The sequence below is a fragment of the Xyrauchen texanus genome, chromosome 27 (genome assembly GCF_025860055.1).
Source record: "Xyrauchen texanus isolate HMW12.3.18 chromosome 27, RBS_HiC_50CHRs, whole genome shotgun sequence".
NCBI lineage: Eukaryota > Metazoa > Chordata > Actinopteri > Cypriniformes > Catostomidae > Xyrauchen > Xyrauchen texanus.
Window position 1 is genome coordinate 30086388 of NC_068302.1, and position 27329 is coordinate 30113716.

The window sequence follows — 27329 nt, forward strand, 5'->3', positions numbered from 1 at the left end:
GATGAACTATCCCTTTAACTTACAGTCTGCAATCCGACCCAAGCCTGATGGGACCTGACAAACAGTCAGGTTTAGACTGTGTTCAGGTCAGTTTTTCAAGAATGACTTTGGGTTTGAGTTGGATTTGAGTTTGTAAATAATACAAAAATGAATAGGCCTATATAACTTGTTTCGCACATGAGCTCTCATTCACAAATATATGTGAACAGATGAGTTAAGGGCTGTTTACAACGAACGCATTTTGACATCACATCATTTGAACGCATCACTGGATGTCTTTCTGTTTCTTTCAGTGTCTCGTGCAGTACCACCACATTTTTAGACACTGTGTCAAGATAAAAAGCATTTCATATGTCACAAAGATTCTACATTTTGAACAAGTTCAGGCTAAAAAGAGGAGTTCATGTGACTGTTCTCTTTTAAACATGATTTCATATTTTTCAGCATCCAGCAACTTTTCTGCACTTGCTAAACATAAGCCTGTGTATTTTTCCCTTCTGCTTTGGTGGGCTTGCCATGCCTTGTTAAATCTGTCTATGTTTAATGATACTATAAGCTACTGTTACGAATTTTACCTTCAATGTTCACAATGTAATACAGCCTATTGCAACAAATTTACTTGCTTGGGGAAGAAATTATAAAGAGAGTGAGAAATTTTAGAACTTCATTTTAGACCTCTACTCATTTACGTACATCTTGTCTGACGTCTACTTTTTTGTTCCACAGAAGAATTCAATTCATACAGGAGAAGTAAATAATGCCAGAATGTAATATTTTTTTAGTGAACTATCACCTTAAGAAAATTGAGATTCCAAACACACTAAATAGTGTATTTTATCCCACAAACCCTGCAGAGGATTTTAAACCACCAAGATAGCTACTAAGTCTCCACAAACTCTTTGATTTTATTTGTGTAAACAGTTTAGCACACTGATCACATTAATTGCCATAAACGTGTTTTGCTTTCCCCTCAGAAGGCCCAGCCAACAGTAAACATAGTGATAACTAAGGAAAGTGGACTGTGGTAAGGCATTTGACGCCATCTTTCCGAAGTGGGCCTCAGGACTTGCTGTATACACAGAGAGTGATAGTTCAGTCTGACATTTGTGTCAGGGGCATAGAGCCAATCACAGATGATTATGAGGCCAGCAGAGAGTGCCCAACTCCAACCTGATGACTATGTGGGAAATGAACTGTGATTGCGGCAGTATATGCCCAATGAGGTACTGGGCAGCTAAAAGCCAGTGGTGTACACAGCCACTCGGATGAAATAACACTTCATTAATACCCTTGATGCCATGTGCAGCGTAGACTACAACCCACCCATTCTTGCACGTCGTTGAGTTGCGGTGAAAAACTAAGACCACATCGTGTTGCTTGATGACATCAGAGCTCTGATGGAGTGACTTACTGAAATGAAGAATTGAGAGGTAGATAAAATAAGGATTTCAGAGGGTTTTGCTCACTAAACTAACTGGACACATTTCAATGAGCTTATTATGGAAATCACATTCAAGCCACATTCTTTCCCATAGAGTCAAAGGTCCGTTGCAGTTCCCGTTAACATTTGAGGGTGCTTTCGAACATAAAACATATTTCCCCATTATACTGTAACTACTTACAACCTAACTTTCCCTCAGGCATGCATTTAGTCTGACATTAAAACCTTTAGCAACTAACAAGCATTAAATACATTATTACTTGTAATTAGTGGGCTAAAAAGGCAAGGGGTGCCTGAATTTTAATGAGCACCATGACTTGTTTTCTTACAGTTTGACAAGATTTCTGTAATTCATTGTGGCATAAAAAATGCTTCAGCACTTTTAGATATGCAACACAGTTTGTATCTCTTGGTTTTGGCATATTTCTATAATCAGCACTTGTACATAAATTGGTTCTGGTTCCTGTTGGTTAGCGAGAGGTGTTATGAGGTTTACTGCTGAGCGCCTGGAGTAACTGTGACCTGTAAAAGAGAAACCGCCGACACGTCTTTCGGCACGGAGAACAGCGGAGCTCAGACGGAGAGGCTAAAAACTACAGGCAAATGTGAACATGTGCCTTTAATCTGCTTGTTTCCAAATGCCTCCTGGCAACCACAGCAAAGAGCAGAAAAACGTAAATGGATAAATGGATGAAATTATATCCATATGATTCAGTGAGACAGCTAAGGGGAGACAGGTTTCTCATGCACTTCATCAGGGTACAAAATTAAACACAGCTTAGCTAAAACATTCACATTACATAGTTTACACATATCATTTCCACATCCAAAACGCCACTCCTTTTAGCAGCCAACTTCATCTGTTGAAAATTTAAGCTCTAATTTGAATTAAAGGTCTTGATATATATATATATTTTTTAAACTTACATTTTTTCTTCTCTCTCTTGGAACTGAGCTGAAATGAATTCACATTAGATTGTTTGCATGAATCTCCGTTTCCTTTACTTTTCTCTGTTCCCTTTAAAATTTCAAAACATTTGATTAATACATGATGTGATGCGTACACAAATCTTCAGCTGACAAATGTTGTCCAGATGGGAGTGAAGAAACTAGTGGAGGAAGTAGTCATGTAAATGACTAACAAAATTGCTCTGAACAGCTCTTTTTGTTCTCATGCAACACTGCTTAAACCAGATTGAAACCTATGTAGATTATAGATGGGACCTTTACAGGAAGCAACATTTGATGACTAAATTGGGCCTCTTGCGCAGTCATTACAGCCCTGTTATGGGCTTCTATTTTTGAAGGAAATTGAATTGAAGGTATATTATGGATTCTGACCCCTTTACTGTGGAAGACTGGCATTAGGAACTTACGCTACATATGGGACTCTTGATCGAGAACATGCAGGAAACATATGGGTCTTTATGGCAGCACTTAACCCAGTATCGTTCTGGAGTGTACCTTCAAAGTATTACCAGCCAGAAGACGCAGTGTTCACTAAAACATTAACATATTAACATCTTCTTTTGACCTAAGAATAAAAAATTGAGATTTGCTTGAAAGTGAAAGGACAGAGAGGGAGGTCACAGGTGAAGGCCATCTTTCACTAATGGAAGGTCAAAAGGAGCCATTGAGGCCTGAACATACTTCACACAAGTATGCAAACGCCGACGCTAGCGCTTGGCCAACGCATGGCCCACGAAATCGATGCTGCGTCAGAAACCAGGAAAATGCTGCCTTCGTAGACTGTATATGGCAGCAGGATGAAAATAAGGTGCCTTTCAAACTGTTCGGAGACCAGTTTCCTTAAGAGTTCCATTCATTCAAAACAGATGTCCGTTAAGCCATTAACTGATTAAGCAGCAATTCAGCTGCATACATTTTCAGATGGAGCCCGGATGTGGTAGATGAGTCGATAGTTGAGGAGTGGGGAGACACAAGGAGAAAACAATTGTTAGTTTGAATTGATCACGGACAAAAAAATCTTATATATTTTTCAAAAGATTCAACAAGAATTGCTGCCTGAGTCTTCCATAACAGAAGAAAATCCACTCTAGCACTCTTTGCGGCAATGCTGAGAATGCAGCGTGTACACTGTTAAAGATTTTCCTGTCAAAAAAAACAATAACGAACTGGCAGCAGGGTTGCCGGCAAGTTACTGTAAAATTAACTGTGTCTTGCTGTTGCTGAAATTAACAGCTATATCCTGTTTTTACTGCTACAGTATACAACTGTAATTTAGCAGCATATAGCTGTCAAATTACATACTATCTACAGTTGTTGAAATTAACAGCCATGTTCCCAGCATGCACTGCGGCATGAAGAAATTACTTAGATTGTTCTACTATTTACTGGTTTATTTTGACGTTGTTTTTGTTGCAGTCTAAGTTGCTTGTATTTTAATGTTCAGCTTTTACTTTTTTAAATTTACAGATATTTTTACAATGTACTTACGTTGTGTTGAGCGCTGGCACATTTCCCAATGCAATAGATGATGTTTGGGCCTTTACTGCTGATCCTAATAGATCTCTTACTTCCTGAAGTCCTTAACCCTTAATTCCAGCATGAGCTTTCTTTGCTCTACGTCACTTGATACATTAATCAGAATTTATAGCTAGGTTGCGTCATTTGGTACATCCTGAAAACAGAGCAGCCTCCCTAGTAAAAGTAATTTCTTGAGGGACGTATATAACCTCCAAGCACACTCAAGCATACTCAACTCTTCTGGGGGTGTATTACAGAAAACATCCTATCTTAAGTTTTGAGTTAGGATCTTATCAGTTAAGTTAGGATTTTCGTTGCCATGTTTTAGGCTACACACCAACACAATCCATGTTCTGATTTTTAAAATAGATCACATGAATGAATAACTGTACAGGTGTTCCTAATAAAGTGTTACGTGAGTGTACAGCATACTGTATATCAACATCTGGCACTTTCAGTCCTGTGAATTTCTAGAGATCTTTTTTACACTTTCACTAGTTTATTTATTTAATTTAGTTTTTCCATGTTTTGTCTTTACAAAAATACTTTCTCATCTTTCTGCCAATACACCTGATGTTGTAGTGGTTAGCATAGCTTAGAGGAAGCCTTTATGATTAAGTCATTAAATATCAACCACTCCTGGACATCATTTCAGAACTGGGTTATAGGTGTAGGCTATTGGCATTCATGTTTGGCAGCTTAGGACATACACATAGCTTGGTCATAAGAGGGCTACAACTTCTGGGGATGTCAAAAAAGGGGCTAAGAATCTTTCCAAATATTGTGCTGTCTCTACTATCATTGGTATTCATCATATATGGTGAAGACATTGTTACTTGTATCCCTAATGAATTGCTATGCTGTGATGTGTTGTCACAGCACACTTCAAACTTTGTATTGTGTGTAGCCTGTGACAGAAAACCAACTTGGCCAAGTCTTTTGTCTTGCTAAGGTTCCTTTCAGATTGTTTTAAAAAAAGAGTAGGCCTATTCAAACTATGGAATTTTTTTACTAGGGGCAACATTCTCAAAACTGTCAGAATATAAATATTGAAAATATTGGAAATATTGTGTTTATTTCACAAAATTAAGTTTTAAAGATGAAATAATTTGTATTTTTATAGTTTAATATTGAAAGTCTAGCTCTAGGTCATTTGTAAAGAACCTAAAATACATAATGAAGGTCTGTTAATAAGTTTCTAAGCCCGTTTTAAAATGTATTTAGCAAAAATAAAAAAGTTAAAATCTGATTTCATAAAAATCAACTTTATTAAATTGCCCAAAGTTCAAGAAATAGCCGTATATAATATGTATATGTATAAAGGTTTGTGAACACGCCCTTCTAGTTATCATCCTTTGGCTAGTTAAGTAATTTCAGAGAAAACAAAACTTAATGCTATGGAATACAATGATATTTTAGAGAACGATGTGGCAAAAGTTTGGTGAGGGCCTTTTTCTGTTCCCGCACGATGATGCCCCTTTGCACAAAACAGGGTCCATAAAGAAATGGTTAACTGAATCTGATGTGGAAAATCTTGACTGGCCTGCACATAATTCAGACCTGAACCCAACTGAACACCTTTGGGATGAATTAGAATGCCGAATGTAAGTCAGACCACACTGTCAACATCAGTGCCTGAACTTACTGATACTAAACAGGTGCAAATCCATACAGCCATTTTCCAACATATAGTGGAAAACCTTACCAGAAGAGTGGAAGCTGTTATAGCATCAAAAGGAGGGATCAATGCATATGATTAATAAATTAGATTTTCAACAAGTACATATGGGTGTAGTGTTCAGGAGTCCACATACTGTTGGCCAAGTAGTATAAGCCTAAAACTGTGAGCCATTAACTTAGTGTCAAATTTATTTAATCAGTGTTTTCTTTGTTAAAAGTAAGAGTAAAATCAAACACCAAAGAAGCCAAATGGCATTCTTAGGTCCACTGGTCGTACTGTGGAATCTCGTTGATGGACACCAAGCATGATCTGTCACTCCAGTAAACAGCCTCTCTGTTCTAAGTATCTCTAATAGCTAATTAGACAGTATTACACTTGCCTGATGCCTTTACAATACCACCAAGCCATCAATTATCTCCCCGTTTCGTGCAACATGAACCAGGACACCATGAAATGCAATGAAGCTCCTCAACATGATATGTGCTGCATGTTCATGGCTTTGTAGGGGCCGCTTTGAGCAAATCCAGCGATTGATGCAAGGGCAATGGACGTCACAGGGATCTATGTCTCACCAAGAGTCGTCAGTCCCCTTCTAATCACTGACACCTGCTGGCCTTCCATTCTCAGCGGTGGTGGAACAAGCATGGTGTAACATGACAGCTCCTTTACCTTTAATCGCTGTGAAACTTCCTCTTTAACTGGCCAGCATGAGAAATACGTCACCTTCAATATGTTGGGGCGAGTTTCACTTTATTCTTGATTTATTGATGGAATTACACTTGCCGAACTTTGTTAATGATATCATGCACAACTACAGTTCAACTCAACAATCAAACTCATAATTCTGGCGTGTCTCGATGATCTCTCTTAATAAAAAAAGACCCTGGCTATCGGGGTCATGCCATACTTCATCTGCGTCAAACATTGTCCAAACTCTGAGATCGAATTCCAAAAAAGGCCAAATTTCACAACATCTCTTACTTTATTACATAGGCTGTACACCCAGTAATACACAGGCTACACACCCTCCTGGCCAATTCTTTCCCTTTTACCCTCCACCCTGTTGGCATAGTATCTGTATAAGTAGAAAGAAAGTTGACACAGCTGGTGGCTGTCTTATGCCCACTCTAAACTACTCTATATATCCAACCTGACAACAAATAAACATCTCGGAGAGCCTTTGGCCTGCCAAGTCAAACACCTCGACGTCAAGGCTCCGTTAGATTCATGAAGAAAACAAAATGTTCAGTTGGACAATAGGTCAAGATAGCATGGTGTTAAAGGGATAGTTCAACTCAAAATAAAAATTTTGTCATCATTTACTCACCATCATTTTGTTCCAAATCTGTATTAATTTCTTTCTTTCTTGGAACACAAAAGGAGATGTCAGGCAGAATGACATCCTCATACCAAAAGTTAATGGTGACTGAAGCTCTCATTGTGCCTAACATCTCAAAGTAAATAATGACAGAATATTCATTTTTTGGTGAACTATCCCTTTAATTGAGTTAAGAGGCCCATTTGGTTGACGCTGTAGAAGAGTCGCATGACATCTAGCACAGTTGGATTGAGAATCGGAACATTCGTGGCCCCAGAGGGATCAGAGCTCCATAAATGTGATGAAACTCAACTACAATGGAAAGCTTCTATTGTTGTCTTTTGGGAGCATGAGTGTTGCATTTCCCCTTTAGTACTCAGTCTCTCTTGGCACTACAGTTTTGTTATTTTCTGCAGTGAAAGGGCAATTTATCAGGTCATATTTCAGTACAGGATACTTTCCAATTACTCAAATTTTTAATAATGATACGTCATTTGATTCATCATTAAAGGGTTATTTCAAACAAAACTTTTATTTTAGTCATCATAATTAATCACCCTCATGTCATTCCAAATCCGTATGACTTTCTTTCTTCAGTAGAATACAATGTTGAGATGTCAGGCAGAATTTTAGGGATTGTACTTGCATTTTAATGGAAAAAAGATGCAATGAAGGTAAAGATAACTGAGACTAAAATAGTGCTTTTATGTTCTATGGGACAACCTGAGGGTGAGTAAATGATGAAATAACTTTTGGGCAAACTATCCCTTTAAAGAGATAAAATTATCCCATCATTTACTCACCCTCATTCCATCCCAGATGTGTATGACTTTCTTTCTTCTTCTGAACACAAATTAATATTTGTAGGATATCTTAGCTCTGTAGGTCGTTACAATGCAAGCTCCAAAAATCACATAAAGGTCACATAAAAGAAATCCATAAGACTCCAGTGGTTTAATTCATGTCTTCATAAGCATCATGATAGGTGTGGGTGAGAAACAGATCAATATTTAAATCGTTTTAACTATAAATAATAAAAATATTTTAACATTTTGAAAGTGAAAGTGGAGATTTATAGTAAAAAAGGACTGTTTTTCTATGTGGCCTTTATGTGATTTTTGGTCTGGTTAAATTCACTTGCATTGTAAGGCCCAACAGACAATTTCAGACAAGAAAGTCATACACACCTGGGATGGCATAAGGGTGAGTAAATTATAAGAGAATTTTCATTTTGGTTGAACAATCCCTTTAAATCCTATGGAATCATACACATAATGTATTGCACTGAAAAGAAATGGTATGTAATACCTATGCAGACCAAATCATTATTAAATGAGAAGAAATAGAGGAAAAACATAACAATTCTATTAATGAACAAAATAAACTATTTACCAAATTTGTAGAAAAGATACTTATCAATAAAGTAAACACATGAATAATCAGGACAAGTGCCAAAATCCAAATTATCATTCAAATACACCTCACACAAAATCAATAGCTAACTGATAATTCCACAGTAAACGTTTTCATTTTTATGGAGTATTTAACTTGAAATTTCTCATCATGCACTTGTTTACATTAGAAGTAATATGAGACTGAGGCTGACACTTGCTCCCCTCTTGGTATTTGCAAGCGAGATACTCTCCTTATTAAAAAGCGGTGTAATATTAATTTTCCATCTTTGCATTAAATTTTGCATGACCTAATCAAATTTTTGGCTTTCCATGCTGAAATGTGAATTTGGCTCATCCAGGTCACTTGTTCTGCTTTTATTTAAGCTTTGAAGTGGATAATATCGAGTTTTCAAGGAGCCTTAAAACGTGCTATTTTCATAATTTTTCACTTCTGTGGAAACAATGGCTGGACGTTATACAGAGATTTGAAAGGGTTTCTTTATGGTTATGTTGAAGTCCGTTAAGAAATAGAATCCTTCATAGCTTCAGAAACCGCTGTCATTTTAAATCAAATTTAATGGGTGAACAGATCTAATTTGACATGAGCTTTGAGGTCACAGAATATTTCAAAGAATACCGCATGAGACCTTGAGTGAAGAAGTGCAGTTATTGTTTCAGAAAAGACAGAAACTTTTTTTGTCTTCTATGATTTGTCACTAAAATAACAAACATTTAAAGGTATAACTCACCCAAAAATGTAAGATCTATCTGTCATAATTTACCCCTCATGCTCTAGTTCAAATATTTTTTTTTCTGAGGCACACAAAAAGAGATGTTAAGCAAAATGTTAGCCTCTGTCTCCATTCACTTTCATTGTATAAAAAGAAATATGCAATAATCACAGAATTTTTAATTTTGGGGTGAACTATCCCTTTAATGGTCTGTGCATAATGCACAACAACAATCAGCCAGATGAAAAAGTAAAAAAAAAAAAAAAAAAAAAACTCTTTCGAGAAGGCACTTTCCAGGACATGTGCCTGAACAAAAGCTTGCTTGGAATGAGATAAAAATTCAGTGTCATGTGTAAGAATGAATGATTTCTGAAAATGTGACAAAAAGTTGGATTAGGCATGTTAGGAATATTCCAGGTTCAATACAAGTTAAACTAAATTGATGGCATTAGATGTAAACAATAACAATATTTTAGAGTAATAAAATTGCTTACTAACCATATTTGTGTAAAGATATATCCAATTTTACAACTTTGTTGCCATGATGACATAACCTCAAAAACCCTGTAATCCCAGGAAATTACTATTTAAACAACTTTACAGCTGAAATAATACACAAGTTTTAACAGAAGGATTAATGTTTATTGCTTTTATAAAATTATAAGCTTCACAATTTTGCCTCCAAAAATTGGCCTCATTCACTTCTGTTGTAAATACCTCACTTTAACCTCAATTATTATTATTTATTTTTTTATAAATGAGAACTGAGTCAAAATAATTTTTTAGTGGTAATCATAATTCTGTCATAAATGCTGTCAATTGAGCTTAACTTGAACTGAACATGGAATATTCCTTTAAACTAGTATTTAGGGAATGTGATTTGTAATACTAAAAGAGCAAAATGTTACATAAGGTGTGACACTAGCATCACAAAATTTCGTAAATAACAATTTAAAAAAAATACTCTCCCCCATCTGACATTCATCTGAAAAACATAGTTCCGCTTCAAACTCACCCTGTTGGTTGAGTTTATGTTGCCATGACAGGCTGGTCAGAATACTCAAACACAGCAATGTATTGATATTGATATGGCTTACTTATAGTTGTCTCTGCATATTAAGCTGGGATAGCAAAACGGTTAAAACATTTTAACATCAAAAAATTACACACATCACCTTCAACAGTCACTTGAAAAGTTATAAGTTAAAGAGTATTATTATAATGACGTATTACTGGTAGGCGCGCCCCACCGAGAGTGAGAACCACCTTATAGCTACCATGAGGAAGGTACCCAGGTGACTCTACCCACCTTAGCAACCAGCCAGTTGGTTGCTTTGGAAGCCTGGCTGGAGTCACTCAGTACTCCCTGGATTTGAACTCACGGTTCCAGTAGTAGTAGCCAGCGTCTTCGCTTGCTGAACTACACAGGCCCCCCTCAAGAAATATTTTTAACAATGGTATGTGTAAAATTGTTAAATGCATTGAAAATAACATTGAGACAGGCCCTTGAAACTGCAGGCTACACTGCCACGCACAGTTTAATCAAGGCGATGGCTGTTTCTAAGCCGTACCTCCATACCAAATGTTGGAATGAACATTGAGACTTGACAATGTAAACAAACAAGCGCCTTGAGGGCATACGGCCAGATCTTATGGCAGGGTATGAATAGTTTCATGGGGAGAGCTCTAATTTGCCTGTTGAATTCCAGCTGTGAGTCAGCAGTATAGCGCACCACTGCCTGCCAGATCTCTACATAACACTCAGGATGAAATGTGGAACCTGAAATTGCATCTTTCCAGAGCACCACATTCTTACTGAAGCCCAAATCTGCACCAGTGACAGATTTTATTCGAAGGGATTTTGTAAAGAGGTTGCTCTGGTTACATCCATCAGAGTGACAGCAGACGACAAATGAGACCAAACGGTGTCACAGTTAATAAGTGTCTTGGTGTTTCTAGGACTCCTACACTCAGAAACACAAAGTTTGGATCACAGATGGGACGTGGTTTTGGGTGAAAGGAGCACCATAAAGCTACAGTTTTGTGGATGTTTATTTAATGAGTAGGTTTGGTTTGAGAGATACTTGGGATTGTAACCTGGCTCTCTGTGCTGTTAAGTCCCAGGACTCATTTGTACCTCAACAAACCCATCTTGAGAACACTGGGGTATTCAGACCTGAACATTGAGGTTTATGGTGAATACTTGCGGAAAGGCTGGGTGCGATGTAAATAGCACCCTGACTACTATTATTTATTTTAAGGAGTGTTCAGCATTTGGCATCAGCTCTGTGTCAACATGCTCTCTTTTGAAAATGAGGAAGATAATCTACATTAAACACATTAATGTATGGCCCAGTATACATTTAAACTTAATAAATAATGTACTATCTCATATTGTATATGAGATATTAAATGAATAGTACAAAAATGTATTACTACCTCTGTAAATTGTAAAGAGAAATCCTTTTAGCACTAAACATTTATAAAATATGCTTATTACTGTACTTTCCACCAATCTGTTTGTTCCCTTCAAATGTGTAAATAATAGTTGATGCATAAACAAAAAGCAATTAGACAATGCATGGCTGAAAAGCACAAAATATGTATAAAGAGAGCAGCTAGAAGAGGTTGCATAAACGGTAAAAAATATAATTAATTAAAGGAACAAATTTTTTGGAGGGTTTAAACAGAGAAACGTGGAGCTTAAAAATGTTATAAATGCACTTATATTAATTCATCTGTTAAAACTCATGTATTACTTGAGCTGTAAAGTTGTTTTAAATAGTCATTTTTACAGTCATTTTAGAGCTTTAGAGTTTGTTGACATTACATCATCAAAATTGGATATTACTTTACACAGAAAAGGTTAAGCAATTTCATCACACTAAAATCATGCTAACACACATATTGTTTATGTCTTGTGGCTATTATTTTGAAACAGCGTGTATTTTAACGTAACAAAAAAATTCGCCATTCGCCATTCACGAAACAGCATCTTCCATTGTAAGTGCCTCACTGTAACCCAAGTTTTTGCTTTTTTTAAAGGAAAGGATGGATGAGATGAAATAAATCAATATTATGCCACAAACACTGTTGATTGAGCCTAACTTGTATTGTAACATTCCTTTAAAGATCCAGTACATAGTGTTAAAAAAAATATGTGTGCAAGTAGCCTAGTGGTGGGTTAGCCTAATGACGGGTTGAGACAAAGAGTGATAATATTGGGTAATTATACTGGGAACACATTAAAAATCAATGTATTGTTTGCTGAGCACAGCCTAACATGGTAATGTAATTTGTAACTTCATCACACACACACACAACTGTCATTTTATTTGTATTCATTCAATTGGTATGAGGATCACATGAGCAGTAGGTAGAAGTTTATCTTATAAAAATGTTGTGTAGAATCCTTTTCAAACCAATTCCAATTACTCTTTGAAAGGTTTCAGATCAAAAGGTCCGAAATCAGAAAAAAGCACAAAATAATAAAAGGGCTTTAATGCCTGAGGTGGGAAAAAATTATTTGTAAGAGGTTTAATATGTGCCAGATCATGTGATTAAAGAGGGCCAAATACATCTCTAAACTGCAACTTTTGAAAAAGCAACACTTTAAAACACTTTTAGTTCTTAAAAATCATCAAAATATGTTTAACACCATGCTAGCAACCAAAACTTTAGATACTCTTTTTTTTTTGTAAAAAGTGTAATCGATAGGCTAGTCGATGCATATACAAAACTTTACAATGTATGACTGAGATCTGCACAACAACATATAAAAATAACAGATCTTTAGATGATGCATAAATGGAAAAAGAAAAAAAACGGATAAAGGTGTAGGAAAGTGTTCAAACAGAACACACAGGGCCAAATATCTGACTTATTAAGCAACCCTTCACTTTATAGTAGCCTAAAATTTTCTTGACACACTGTCCACCAATTTTTTAATGTCAGACGGCTGGGTCATGTAAAACCAACTGATTTTCCACATGCTTGTGGTACAATGCCTATATACAATTACAGTAAATACAGAAAAAGTTATTTGGGCAAATAAAAGTAGTATAATTGAATAATATATGGTGCTAATATAAACAAGTATTACTATTTAGGGAGTATTGGATAAAAGTAATTAAAAAAAAAACACCCCTTATATTTCCACAATTGTGTGCAGGTAATAATCCAAAATGGCACAACACATTTTCTCATACCTGTACATTACGCAGGAAGAATCTGGGAAAACAACCTCATAAGTATATGATGATGTCAGCTGAGAACAATTTGCCTATTTATGGTGATATTCCCAAGAGTAACTCTGACGAGAAGAACCTCTGTAATTATTTGGGCAAATATTATGTTAGTAGAAATCATGTTTCAATTTACCGGTCACAAATCTGCTGTAAAGTCCATTATAAGATGACTAGAGAGAGACATGCCTCTTTCTCCATAGCTTAGGCTTATTCATGTCACATGTGTAGAAAGCCATCAAATGCAACTGTAAGTACTAGTAAAAGGACTGTGTACATAAGGTCTAGGGTCTAGCTCTCAAAAAGTCTGAGCAAATTTTAAGCATTAGCTGCATTTGGTCCCCTCGATATATTAGTAGACGATTCGTCCCACTTGCAGGGTTAATCTGATTAAACTCTTGGATTTGGGACAGTTATGACACAATTTTAGAATCATTTGGTCATCAGCCTCTGACTGCATCATATTTCAAGTACATGGTTAAATGTAGGGGAAATTACTTACTCAATATATAGCATTCCAGACCAGTTTAATTAGCACAAAACAAGTATGGATATCACACTATAATACCTAGTTGCCCTACTAAATCTTTAAGCCCTACAGTCTTTAAGTGAATTTACTGTATAACATGCATCCCATAATGCAATACACTTCAAATGGTAAGGCTTTCTCAGTGATAATGAATTAAGTAGCTATTACGAATGCTTAAGTAGTACAATCAATACAGGAAGAGAATGAAGAGGAGGATTGACTGGATTGCAGGATAACTGGAAACCATTTATGGCTTGACAAGAACTTGGCCTGGCGTATCCATCAATTCCTAGGCCTTTCATTCCAGAGCCAAAACATCAGTCTCCAGACAAGTCATTTTATGCCAGCAGTTTCATCATGCTAATATATGTATCACATATGGTCTCTGTTGCTTAGCTATTAGCATGACGGAAAGACAGTCAAGTCACAAATTGAATCTGACAGCAGGAAAAAAAGGAGGTGGATTTGTTGATCACGAAATTAAAAATAATTCAACCGTAACTTTCATGTGATGAAACATTAGTGAGTTGAAGGTTGCAAATTATGAGCCACAATTGTATAAACCATTCTGACCTTGTGGATTCTTGAGATTAAATTCAGCCATACCATCTGGAAACTTGGACTCAACAACTAAAGTGAGATTTATGACATTTCTAAAAACTCATATGAACAATATGATTACACTAGAATAATTCGTCCCAACTTTCCCATTAAATGCACAAAACAGAACAGCCTGCCAGGTGGAGGCTTTGCCACTGTTTCAAACCAATTCACCCATAATACAAAGCTTTGGCAATGAACAGGGATGGACTTTACAATGCAAATATAAAAATATTTAAAAGGCGTCATGGTATACACTTTTTTTATAATGAGGGGTCAAACATAGAAGGTGCGAAGGTTTGTATCCGTTAGTGTTCTTATTCTTACGCTCTTGAGTCTATGGCAGCCCCTAGAACCATACACAGGAAAGTAATGAAATTTGGCACACAGATAGAGGGCACTCTGAAATGTAACAGACTGAAAAGGGGGGGTTGGGGTCCTGCAGCCAGCGTCAGCACAACACTGTCTCCACACATTCAAGTGCTAACATTTGAAGCCCGCCGCACATCCAAACTAAACATTTATCTAATTAAATGGCAGCTTTTGGGCATCATGCATGGGCATCATGCGAGGGTTGTACATGTGAACGGCAAGCTCTGCGCACTTTGCTAGTTTTAATAATATTTGTGTCACAAACCGGTAAGATTCAATACACCCTGATTCTTAATTGATGAATGTGTCGGCAATGCTGAAGAAGATTGTTGCAGACTTGGAAGATCTTGCAGTAATACGTCGATCCCTCACTTCCATGGAGGTGAAATTCTCTAAATTGGTTACAAGATTGTCGGACGTTGAGAGGCAGATCGAATGAATATCTGGAGTCATCAGAGAGGGTATTAGCTGCTAATCAGCTAGCGACCAAGATAGATTTGGAGAAATCTGGAGGATTCCTGAGCATGAGGAAGGCAGAGATATGGTAAAATTCCTAGACAAGCTCTTCCCGAGTCTGCTCGACATAACAGGCCATAAGCTGGAAATCAAGCAAGCTCACAGATATCCGGCACCACAGATCCGCTGAGGGAGACAGGACCCGATCAATTCTGGCCAAATTTCTGAGATCATCCGATGAAAATCTCGTGTTATACGAGGCGAGGAGTAAATGAAGGCTTTCTTGGAAGAACCACAGCATTTTCTTGTTTCCAGACTTTCAAATTCGACAAGAGAGAAACATGATCGATTCAAGGAATGAAAGAAATTCTAACATCAATGGAAGGTCGCTTTTGCACTGATTTTTCCAGCCAGATACTAAGGATGGCCGTAAAGTATTTACATATCCTTTACTTCATAAAGTCAATGGAGTGAATAAGCCATTTGGTGATTTTCATGTTGCTGCCTAGTGGACATGTCTCACTGAACATACACTCGACTGTTCAAGGAAACTGAATGCCTTTTTCATTTAGTTTTGAGTTGGTTTCCACCTAGCGGCTGGAGTTTGATTTGTGTAGAATAATTTATTCGGGACAGCTTGTGGATGTGCTTATGCCTCTGATCGGCTGGAGTTTGTTTTGTGGAATATTTCTTACAGGTCATTGGAGTGATTAGGGCATGTGTTGCACACTTGTAATGACCGAATGGTCACACTGAACATTCGTTTGACTGCCTGAGGAACTGAAAGTGTTGTGCCGGTTCCGTTAGTGGCTGGAGTTTGTTTTGTGGAGGAACACACCTTCGGGGCAATCCATTTATTGGCTGGAGTAATTCTGTCTCACAAAATTTGTATAGAAACACCGGACTTGAGAAATCGGATGGCAAAGTTGTCACAGAGGCTCTCGTAGGTATACATGGACTGTTTGAGTTTAGAGGAATGGACGCGATTTTATTTTTTTCTGTTTTTTGTTTAGTTTTTTGTCCTGGGGAATGTTCGGGGGTTGATTGTTGCACCAATGTGGAATGTAGTCTTTATAATTGTATTTTTGACACACAATCTATTTTTTAAAATGTTAATATGAATGGATTACCTCTCTCCATGTGGAATGAATAAAAAGAAGGAAGTTTATTTATTTTCATAAACGTAAGAAATTAGATTATGGGTTTCTTCAAGAAACGCATCTTTCCTCACAGGAAGCTGAAAAATTTGGGAAGATATGGGGTGGGCATGTTTTCTTTAGTGATGGCACAAGTAAGAGCAGGGGAGTCATTACATTGATAAGTAAACATCAACAATTAAAATGTCTAAAACAGATTAAAGATAAATTAGAAAAAGTAATTAATGTTTTAACTGAAATTCAGGGGCAAAGTCTTATTTTGGCTAATATTTAGGCAACTAATTTTGATGATTAGGGTTTTTTTTATAGATCTTGAAGGGATTAGGCCGTTGACTCCCCTCATTATATAATATTGGGAGGAGACTTTAATCTTTTTATGGACTCAATCCTTGATTATAGTGAAGCAAAAGTGTGTAAGCCCCCTAGAGCAACATTGACACTTCCTGGAATGTGTCAAAAATCTTGGACGCTTTTTAACCCATCTGGGGGTGACTATACATTCTTTTCATCAGTCCATAAGATTTATTCTAGAATAGATGATGTTGCTTGAAAGTATATCTTTCTAAAATATTTTATTTATTTATTTTATTATCATTATTATTATTATTTTTATATGTTCTAATTGTTGGTTAACACTGTAGTGCGTGTTTTTGTCGGGTGGGTGTGTGTGGTTGAATGTTCAGGGGGAGGGGTTTAATGTAAATAATTGATTCCGTATTTTATGTTGTGTTTATATGATTTATGTATGGAATCAATAAAAGCTGTTAATAGCATAAAAAAAACAACAACAAAGAAATGGCAGCTTTTGCATTTAAATAATCTCACTAGGACATAAAAGGATTTTAATTAGTGCACTGAATGTTTACATAATGACATTCGTACATCATATAGTATCAGTTTTTGGTATCGGAGCACAAGTACGAGTACATGAGCGCGGTATCGGGACGTCCGTATTTTTTATAGTACAATGAACACATACATGACAAAAGATCATACTTTAAAAGGTAGAAAATGTTCCAACATTGTTCCGACATAGCGACATACATTACTGATCAAATAAAACTGGTAAATTAAAATAAAACATTTTGTCAAACACACCCCCTCTACTTTTCTAAATACTTACAATATATATGTATCAACTACATAGTATAGCAGGGATTAGTCTGCATTATATGTAAATTGTATGCATTTAGTGAAGGATTATCCATTTGTGATGGGCCAATTTAGGTCCCGTGCAATTTTTAGACCCAGTCCATCCCTGGCATTGGATATAGAGAGGAAACAGTCCTCAATTTATGCTGCTGCATGCAGTGCAGGTAACTGGTGCTACCTGCTAGAATAATGGAGATCAGTAAGTTGGCGGTTGCTAAGTTAAGTAGACAGCGCAGGGATGTCAGCAGCTCATTCTAGTACACCCACATTAATATCAACGCCACTTGCTGCCTTTGCCAGGGCAGAGCCCAGACAGCTCGAGTTTCGCCATGCATTCAGAGGAAAAAGTCAGCTCATGCAGAGACTGCACGTTTTAATTAGCTAATGGTGCTAGTCGTTTCATCTCCAAGCATCTGTGTTGATTGCTCATAAAAGCCTCCATTTACTAAAAAACACGCCATTTTGGCAAAGGCAAAGGGCCTTATGTCTTAACGTCTGCTGCTGGAGAATTCTGGACACCCATCCAAAAATCAGTCTAATAAATCTTTATATATACATTTGCCTGTTTCACAATAGGGGGGAGGGGGTTTGGGGTAAGGAAATTCCATGATCTATATTTTTTGCAGCAGGTTGTTTCAGCCAATTTTCCTTCAAGCAAATTTCTGTTTTTTCAAACTAATGTGTCTTTTCTCATTCAAGTGAGGGTGGCTCTGCATTTAATTGTGATGAAGTAACAAAAAGGTGTGGTTCAGGAAGTAAATCTCAAAATCCGTTATCATTACAAAATGTGATTTCAAATAAAAATACATTATTTTTTGAGAGGCAAATATTCAATGACCAACTTTCTACAATGATTATGGCAAAAAACAATAAAGAAAATGAGAAATGTAAGCAAATTGTATTGCTAATACAAACTGATTTACAAAAACCTGCACTCCAAACACATTTGATCTTGTAAATCTTGTAAAAGAAATCATTGTGTTCATTATTGCGTTTCACAATAATCTGACATATTTGCATCAGACATATGCCTTAATAAATGTTAGCATGGATGATGCAAGGAAAGTCAAAGTTCAGAAGAATTAATTCAGAATGTTATTATGACTATGAGAATACAGTGACCCTTAAGGACAGTAGTAACCACATAAAACACAGAACTGCACAGCCCACATATTGCAATCTTTTCCTGTATAAACTGTTAAAACCACTAATGCAAATGTCATGGGTAGAGGTCGACCGATATTGTTTTTTTTCAGGCCGATGCGATGCCGATCTTTTGAAATCCGGGTCGGCCGATGGCCGATTAATGCAGCCGATTTATTTTGGCCGATATTTGGCCGATATGTGCTTGTTTTTAACCTCTTATTTGAACCTTTTATTTGTAAGATAAAATGTAATACAAATAATTACTTAAGATAGACAAAATTTCTCAACAAAAACATTTATTGAACACTTGACCAATCTGCACTTGTACACTTAAATTAAAAATGTATAATGTAAAAACATATTATATAAATAATATATAATAACAAATATATTAAATAAACAAAGCAGGTGTTACGAAACTGCTCCGAGACATGAAGGTTGAGATCCAAATGCAGCTTTAATTAAGGGGCAATCCAGACACGTAATCCAATATTCAGAGCATCCAAGAGAAGCACAGGCATAACTAGGGATGGGTATCGTTAAGGTTTTAATGGTATTACTATCTTACCGATACTGCTTATCAATCCGGTACTTCAACTGTATTCTTAACGGTTCTTTTTAAGATAAATGTTATATAGGCACAGTGATTTAATTTCAGGAAGGTCTACTAGCATTACTGTTCAGGTGTGGTCTAAAAAGAAATCTAATAATCTCGTAATCAATTGTAAAATAACACTGCATAGTTTATCATAGATAGATTAATGCTTATTAATGCAGAAGTTATTCATTCAAGAGCTGTAAGTGATTTTCTCTTTGCCTTTTGTTGTTTGATTCGCAGTAATGGCTCAATCGTCGGCATGTTTATTAGGATGCTTCCCCTTTAAGACCGAATTCAGATCTAATAGACTCCTGATGCAGCATATTTTCTCCTAACTATTTCCATAACTACGTCCATTTAAGACATAAACTGTGCTTAAGTGAATCTCCAAGTCGGTCGTTTAGACATATTTTTGTGTATAGTTGATCGTTTAGATGCGCACATGAAACCCAAGTAGCCTATACTTTGCTTGTCTTGTTGTGGTCTGTTTCGGAGCGCGCGCCGCCTTGGGAACGGTATCTCTTGCGCTATTTTATTATTAAACGCGTCCCGCAGTTTAGCAACAGTAGCATTTTACAACAATCACCGATCGTGCTGATTCTGACGTTAAGTTTGAGTTTTAGGGAGAAATGTCAGTGCACCGCTGTGAAGGGAAGGAAGTTGTGCTAGACAGAATGCGGCTTATGTATAAATATTCTTTTTATAATCTTTGGAAGGCGAAATATAAAATAAAATCAGACTAATATCACAGATCTAAACCAGGCTACGTTTGAATGTTTAGTTCTGTCACTCATTTAGCTGGGCTTGTGTTGTGCTCAGCTGTCGCGAGATCTCTCTCTCTCTCTCTCTCTCTCTCTCTCTCTCTCTCTGACTGCTGAATAGCTAAATTGCATCACAGACAAATGGTTTCATAGAATTATTATACATAGAAATGGCTGGCGAGATAAAATAACTTTCTCTTTATAGCAATAATACATGTATTTTCTTAATTTCTCCAGTACTGACAGCAGAACCGGTAACATCCGAGCTTACCAAAGCCAGTCCTTCAATAGCATATAGCGCGTTGGTATCTTTTTTATTACTTATTTCTCTGCATTGAGTGACAACCCTCTCAAATATAAGACACACAAACAGAACAAATAAAAGTCTCAGATTCACTGTCTGTAATTGCAAAATTCTTGCTTACTTATTGTGACATGATAGCAACCCTTCTGCTGTGATAATGCAACTTCAACTACGCTATCAATATCCAAAGTAGCCGAATGTCATGTCGCGTTTTTCTCGAAGTTGGCAGTAAAATATCAAAAGTTTTTAATTAAATATAAATAAGTTATACAAATTTAATCCTTACTGTTTTCTCCAAGGAACTTAGCTCCTTCCTTAGGCACTGGATGAGGTCTGCTCACTCTGCTGGAAAATGACTACAGGGGCAGCGTGCGTCGAACACGTGTTCCACAACAACACTAGGCTGCCCACAGATGCGCCTGCCTAATAATCGGCTTGATATACTTGGAAATTGGCCGATGCCGATTATGTAAAAAATGCTAAAAATCGGCCGATTAATCGGTCGACCTCTAGTCATGGGTTCAATTTCTAGGGAACACCCGAACTGATCAAAAGTAAACTAAAGCACTGTAAGTCGTTTCGGATAAAATACTCAACCAAATGCGTAAATGTATATGTAAACCTGTCATTGCAGACACAACCTGCAGAAAAAGACAAGAAATCCTTTTTTTGATTACACTAAAAATACTCAAAGTTCAGTGCAAGCAGCACTGTAAACCAAAGCGAAGACATTAATGTAATAGAATTAAATCAATGCATTCCAGAGGAAATTCAATCAAGATACAACCATTAACGTCTAATGCTGTAACATGGGTCTGCTCGTCAAACTTGATCAACTGGGTAAGCAATATTGCAGGAGCTTTATTTAAAAGATACTCCTGCTTTGATAAATATTTACATGAATTTCAGGTTACTGGAATAAGTGATCAAAAATAAAAATCCAAAGTTGACTTCCAGTAGAGAATTGACGTATAAGAGCATAGGACATTGTCGGGGCAGCAGTCGCTGGATATATTTTTAATATTAATGCAGACAAGAGGGGCAAAAAAGCAATAAACTAAAACAACACTTGAATTAGGAATGAAACACAACAGGATATTGCAGTGAGATTATGTTGTTTCCTTTTAGATCCTTCTCCCTCCGTTGTCCGACTACCACAAAACAGCCCGCGGCACTTTTTAATTGGAGAGGGTGAACCAAAATGTGCCTCTCAATCTCCGCAGAGCAGTTTTAAGAGGTCTGCTGAGCTCAGTGCTTGCAGATGTAGCTGCGTTTTACGTGCCGGTGCATAAAACCATGTCCAGGTACGGACGGTGACAAAGCAGAGAGTCAGAACTTGGTCCTGTGTTTGTGATAATGACTTTTTCCTGCCAAGGCGCTGCATGATACAAAACAAATGCAGCACAGCTGCGAGAGAAAAATCAAGTGAGAGAGAGAGAGAGAGAGAGAGAGAGAGAGAGGAATGTGGGAGTGTTATGTTTGGATGCTAGGGAATCGTGCCTCATGCACTCTCTGAGGAAACGGCAGTTGGAAAGATAATAAAGGGATTAGCTGGATTTTCTGAAGCATTTGCTCCTAAATCAAAAAGTCTCATCTGTTTCCTCTCCGCAAATAACTAAAATACCAAAATATCTTTGAATATTGCACATGGGCTGCAAATGTGACATGCCTCAGACATAGTTTTCTTCCTGCGGAAGTCACAGGATGACACAAGGCTTAAATGAGGACACCTTATAATCTTGGACAGGTAAAATAGTCAAGTACAGTCAAACATTTAGAATTTTGTGTTTTTATTTTATGTATAACAAATAAATGAATAAAAAGAGTGTTTGTTTGTCATGACAAGTTGTGACATCAGGGCTGGTCTTGCCACATACTTTCTAGGCAAAGTTTTGATAGTAAGAACAGAACCCTTAAAGCACTGCGGGACAGTTCGAGAGAAAGAGCAAGACAGAAGAAGGAGAGGGCAAGTGAGAGTAAGAGATTACATACTCTGAAATGAGGATCTTGGACAAGTAAAATAGTCAAGTACACACACATTAACTTACTTAAGGTTCAAAATACATTAGGGTCTAAAAGTCTGAGACCACATCGAATATTTTGAATTTAGTATTTTTTTTTTAATGTAAGACAAAGAAAAGTGACTGTGGAGGCAAAGGCGTGGCCGAGAACCGTGCTGTGGAGAGTTAAGCGGGGGAAATAAGGGGAAAATGATTGCCACCTGTGCTTAACACCTGTCTTGTGTTTCAGTGAGGAGTGATTGGGGCTTTTAAGGAAAGCAGACAGCGGCAGTCCAGAGAGAGCACAGCTGAGAAGCTGTTTGTGTGTGTTGGCCGATGCCGTGTGCTTACCTGAGCTATTTGAGTTGAATTAAGCTGTTGCGCTGTTAAGCGAACAAGTTTTTGTTTGTTTAAATAGTGTCATTCCTAAGCGTATCGACATCTCCCGCTTCCTCATTCCTTTGAACCGTTTACAGTGACATGAAATGCAGAAGAAATATGTACGATTCTTTACTATTTATAGGTCACAAAACAAATGTAAGCTAAATTGCAACATTTATCATATTAACTCAAGAAAAAATGCTAAATAGAAGCTGCCTGAAAATGGATGACCGTATGTGATGTAACGTGAGGTCCTCATTGGACAGCGACAACGTCCAGATATTTTGCTACAATACACTGGTTTGTTCCTATGTTAGCATCTGGTTAGCATCCCCCTGAATAAAATTAGTGTTTGTTTGTCGTGACAAGTTGTGATATCAGGGCTGGTCTTGCCACATACTCTCTGGGCTCTCAAATTTTTGAGAGTAAGAACAGAACCGTTAAAGCACTGTTGGACAGTTCGAGAGAAACAGCAAGACAGAAGGAGGAGAGAGAAAGAGATTAAACTGTAAAAATTTTTTTAAATAATACAACAATATACACAAAAACACTGAACCAAGCAACAAGTGGGAAAGGACACTATCACAAAAATTATTTCCAGAGCTGCAATGTTTGTGCCGCAGCGTATGCAGCAATGCTGAAAATGAAGTGGCAAGCATCTGTAGGAATTTACAAGATCTAATCACATCTGTTCTGTACACAGAGTAAACCAATGTCCACTCAAGAATAAACAAATTATGTCATTAATAACCTCAACAGAACTACTTAATATTAGCTAATACAAATGTTACCGCAGTAACATACTCTACATATTAGCGTACAGCTGTCTTCTATTGACATGGCTTTATAGATTACTGGGATACAAAAAGGTATCCCGGGATTTGAAGGAATAGGCTGACTTCAAAACAAGCTGTTTAAATATCAGTGAAATAAAATACTTTTTGGGAAGGGTCTTGTATATGTAACAATATATCTGACAAGAAATCAAACATTCTCTGATTGAGCAAGAGAGGGGAATTACGCTGGTCATCTCCTCTGTGGCTCCGTTATAGACTACTACATTTTTCCAAGTGTTTAGTTTGGATAAAGAGTCAATTCGCTTAATACTTGTGGGACGCTAAATGCTTAAACCTCCTATTTAAAGGGCTCAAGTGCACACATTGTTTAGTTATGTTAAACAGATGTGTAGGGTTTTTAAGATCCCAATCATTTCTTTAGAGAGAGAGAGAGAGAGAGAGAGAGAGAGAGAGAGATCTTTAGAAAATAAACATAGCTTTACCCTACACAAATTGTGGACTAATTGTGTATTTGGACTTATTTGGGGTTGGAGTTCTTTTTCCATCTGGGTTGAAAATGTTAGAAGAGGCAGTTTGACATTGATTAGTGTGTTGACTGGTGGAATTTGAGTTTTACCTGGATGACTTGGGTTTCACCACAACACTATTTATACAGCTAGACTACAGCTCCAATTAAATACCTAAACCCGTCAGTGGAAAAGTTAGCTGCACTTTCAGTTGAAATCATAATTTCTCATGCCATGTGATATGGTTGTGAAAAGAAAAAACGACGAAGAAAAGAGGTATTGGTGGTCCCTTGAAGGCTGTTACAAAAATGATTGGAGAGAATTTCCATAGAAATTCAACTGTATTTCTCAAATCATACAGACAAAAAAATATATTTGTGAAACAGTTTTGTGGGGCATTTATGAAGAGATTTGTAAAATAAAGCCTAATGAGAGGAATAAGAGAAGAATTATTAGTCCTCTGTTGCTAATACATTTTAAAAGCTGATGTATAAAAACTGACAATGTTAATTAAAAATAATTATACTGGAACCAGGTTCCAACGACTTTCCACTTAGATTAAAATCAATGAGGATTCCAATGAAAACAATTCAGCCCAAAATACTGTATATACTTTTTCAAGGCCATTTCATCTCACTGAGATGCCAGTTGTAATTGCCTTTATGAATTTCATAAAGACCTTTCAGGGACTCATTAGTGAACCAGGGAAAAACATTTGCACCTTTGACAGCCAATTAAATATGTAAGCTGTTGACACCCACCATACATTTGTTTGGCTTCTCTCCAGAGTGAACCCTCATGTGGATAAGCAACTTGTAGCGTGCATTGAAGGGTTTGTAGCGCCGGACACATCCGGCCCAAAAGCAGGTGAAGTCCTCGCCCTTTCGCTGGTCAATGTGGATCTTCTCGATATGCCTAACCAGCTCCTCTTGCTGTTCATAAGCTGCACTGCAGTCAATCCAGCGGCATGTCTGCTTATCGCTAAATACTCCAATGGCATCATCTCTGTCGCACACCTGCTGTTCTACCAGGCCTGTGGGTTTGGGTTGTGCCAGCAGGCCTGAGGGTGAAGACTGCTTGCTCTGAAGATGTAGCAGAGTTCCTGGGCTGGAGCCCATGTACTGGTGCAGGTGGTAGGGTGGGGGCATGGGAGGCCGTGTGGGGCCAGTCTGATGGTGGTGGTGGTGGGAATGCCCACTGCAGAGGTGGCTGTGCTGGTGGTTTCCACGGCTTGCCAGATGGTGATAGTGATGTTGCAAGAACTCATCCTCACTTGGAGAGAAGTCATCCACAGGTTCCTGTTTCAGCATTCCTGTACCAGTGCCATTTCCATGCTGACAGCCATCCAGAAGAGTACCAGGCTGTATGAGACGTCCAAGCCCATCACTTCTGCCCATGCCAGGCCCTGGCTGCATGGAGCCTATGTCCTCACACTGCTCCACCGATGACACTGAAGAGGAGGAGGAAGAGGAGAGGGGCAGGAGGCAGGCTGAAGGTGACGGCAGCTGGCAGCTGTCCTGCGGGCTGGGTGTGGGGAGTGGCTTATGGTTGGGTGTCCCAGAGAATGTGGTCATGGTAGGGGAGGAAGAATTGGTGCGCAGCCCGTTAACGCAGGCCACCATGGACATTTGGGAGGAGCAGATGTTGGCGGCAATATCGATTCCCTCTGAGGCTGCAGTGGCAGCTGACTGGGAGGCCACAGAGAGGCAGCGTCTCTTCAGCCCACTAGCACTCAGTGCTGAGTGACGCATGCTTGGGGACAAAGCCAGCGGGGAGGAGCCATCTTCATTATTAAAAGGATACACAGTCACCGCCATTGCAGACAACGACAGAGCAGTTGCTAAGTTACCACTGCCACCGCCACTACTGCTCGGATGGTCCAATTCCCTACGACCTGCACCCATCCCTCCTCGCCCTCCGGAAAAGTCGCCTAGTGCTGATCCCAGTTTGTATCCCATGAAGCCCTCTTGTTTGATGGGGTACGAGTGTAATGCATGACACCCACTTAAGCTGAATCCACTGGGTAGAGAAGATGAGCTGAGATCCTTCTGAAAGCTAGCAGACCTGAGGAAGAAAGAAAAACACCCAGAGGAATTTGAGCAGCATATAGGCAGAACGCAGGAAGAATATGCATGCTATTAGCAGCCCAGCTTGTTGAAAGATAAAGGCCAGTGCTCCTCAAAGCTCTGCCAACTCTTCCTTCCCACAAGCTATACTTTCAGACACCACAGAAACAGACAAGCTCTGTGCTCCAGTCCTAGCTGACCTACACTCCCCTCTCTAACATATCTGTCAACCTTTGACCAAAGGCGTCTCATTTGGAGATTCATTTTGTAAGTCCGTCTAGAGTCTTGATTGGTCATTATATTTGTTTTGTTCTGATCAGAAGTATTTTTATGAGCCCTGCTCTCTCATGAAACTCATGGATTTCACAACTGTGGTGTACTTTAAACACAGGTCAGATCCACCACAAACACTCCCAAGCAATAACATGATTAAATAATGCAGGAAATTCAGTCTGAACTAGTTATGAAAGGGTATTTAAAAATAAGAAAAGAGCAAGATGAATACAGGCAAGCTGTCATGCTCTGCATATGACAGGCTTTGATGACACAATAGGGGTTAACCCAAGCCTACATGTGGGCTAAATAGAAGTCACCTGGTTTGGTGGTACAATAGTGGGCCTCTAAACGCTCTGTGTTTACAATACTGCCCATTATAGTGGGAATCTTTGCCCCCTTGAATGGGGGAGAGGTCATATTTCCCAGTGCGTTGCTGTGATCTTCCACATAATAATTCCTGTCAGTTTGCTCATTATGGATTTTTGTGCAAAGCTTCTGAATGATCTGAGAAGGCCCCTCTGTCTTTCCCCAACATGTGAGGGATGTGTCTATGCCCTCTTTTCACTCTGTTCACTGCAGGAAACCGCTAATGCTAGCACACTGGCTGAGCTTAAGCCTCAGCTTTATCATGAGTCACTTCTTTCAGGCTCACCACTTCCTGTTTGGCTGCAGCAGTGACATTCAGCGACAATATTGGAAGAGTTGGACAGCGTGTCTGAGTAAATTTGCTTTGTTGAGCATCCCTCGCTGAAATTATGGATTTCAACTGCACTGTGTCTGCACAGAAGCCAACAGAAATTGATGGCAGTCTCTTTTCCCAGACGTACACGTAAAAAGAAATACAACCAAGTAGCATCATCAATACTGCTGTGTTTGACTTGTTCCGCATAGCACAACTGAGTTGTATAAAACAACATATTACTGACTTTGCA

At 38.0% G+C, this 27329-nt stretch overlaps 1 protein-coding gene across 1 annotated transcript in view; it reads right to left on the reverse strand.

Moving 5' to 3' along the window:
- LOC127621107 (zinc finger protein GLIS1) overlaps positions 1 to 27329 on the reverse strand; it is a 114668-nt gene that overhangs the window by 43738 nt on the left and 43601 nt on the right. Inside the window, exon 4 of the mRNA XM_052094564.1 lies at positions 24817 to 26119. Within this exon, the coding sequence (XP_051950524.1) occupies positions 24817 to 26119 (1303 nt within the window). The remainder of the gene's footprint in view (positions 1 to 24816; positions 26120 to 27329) is intronic.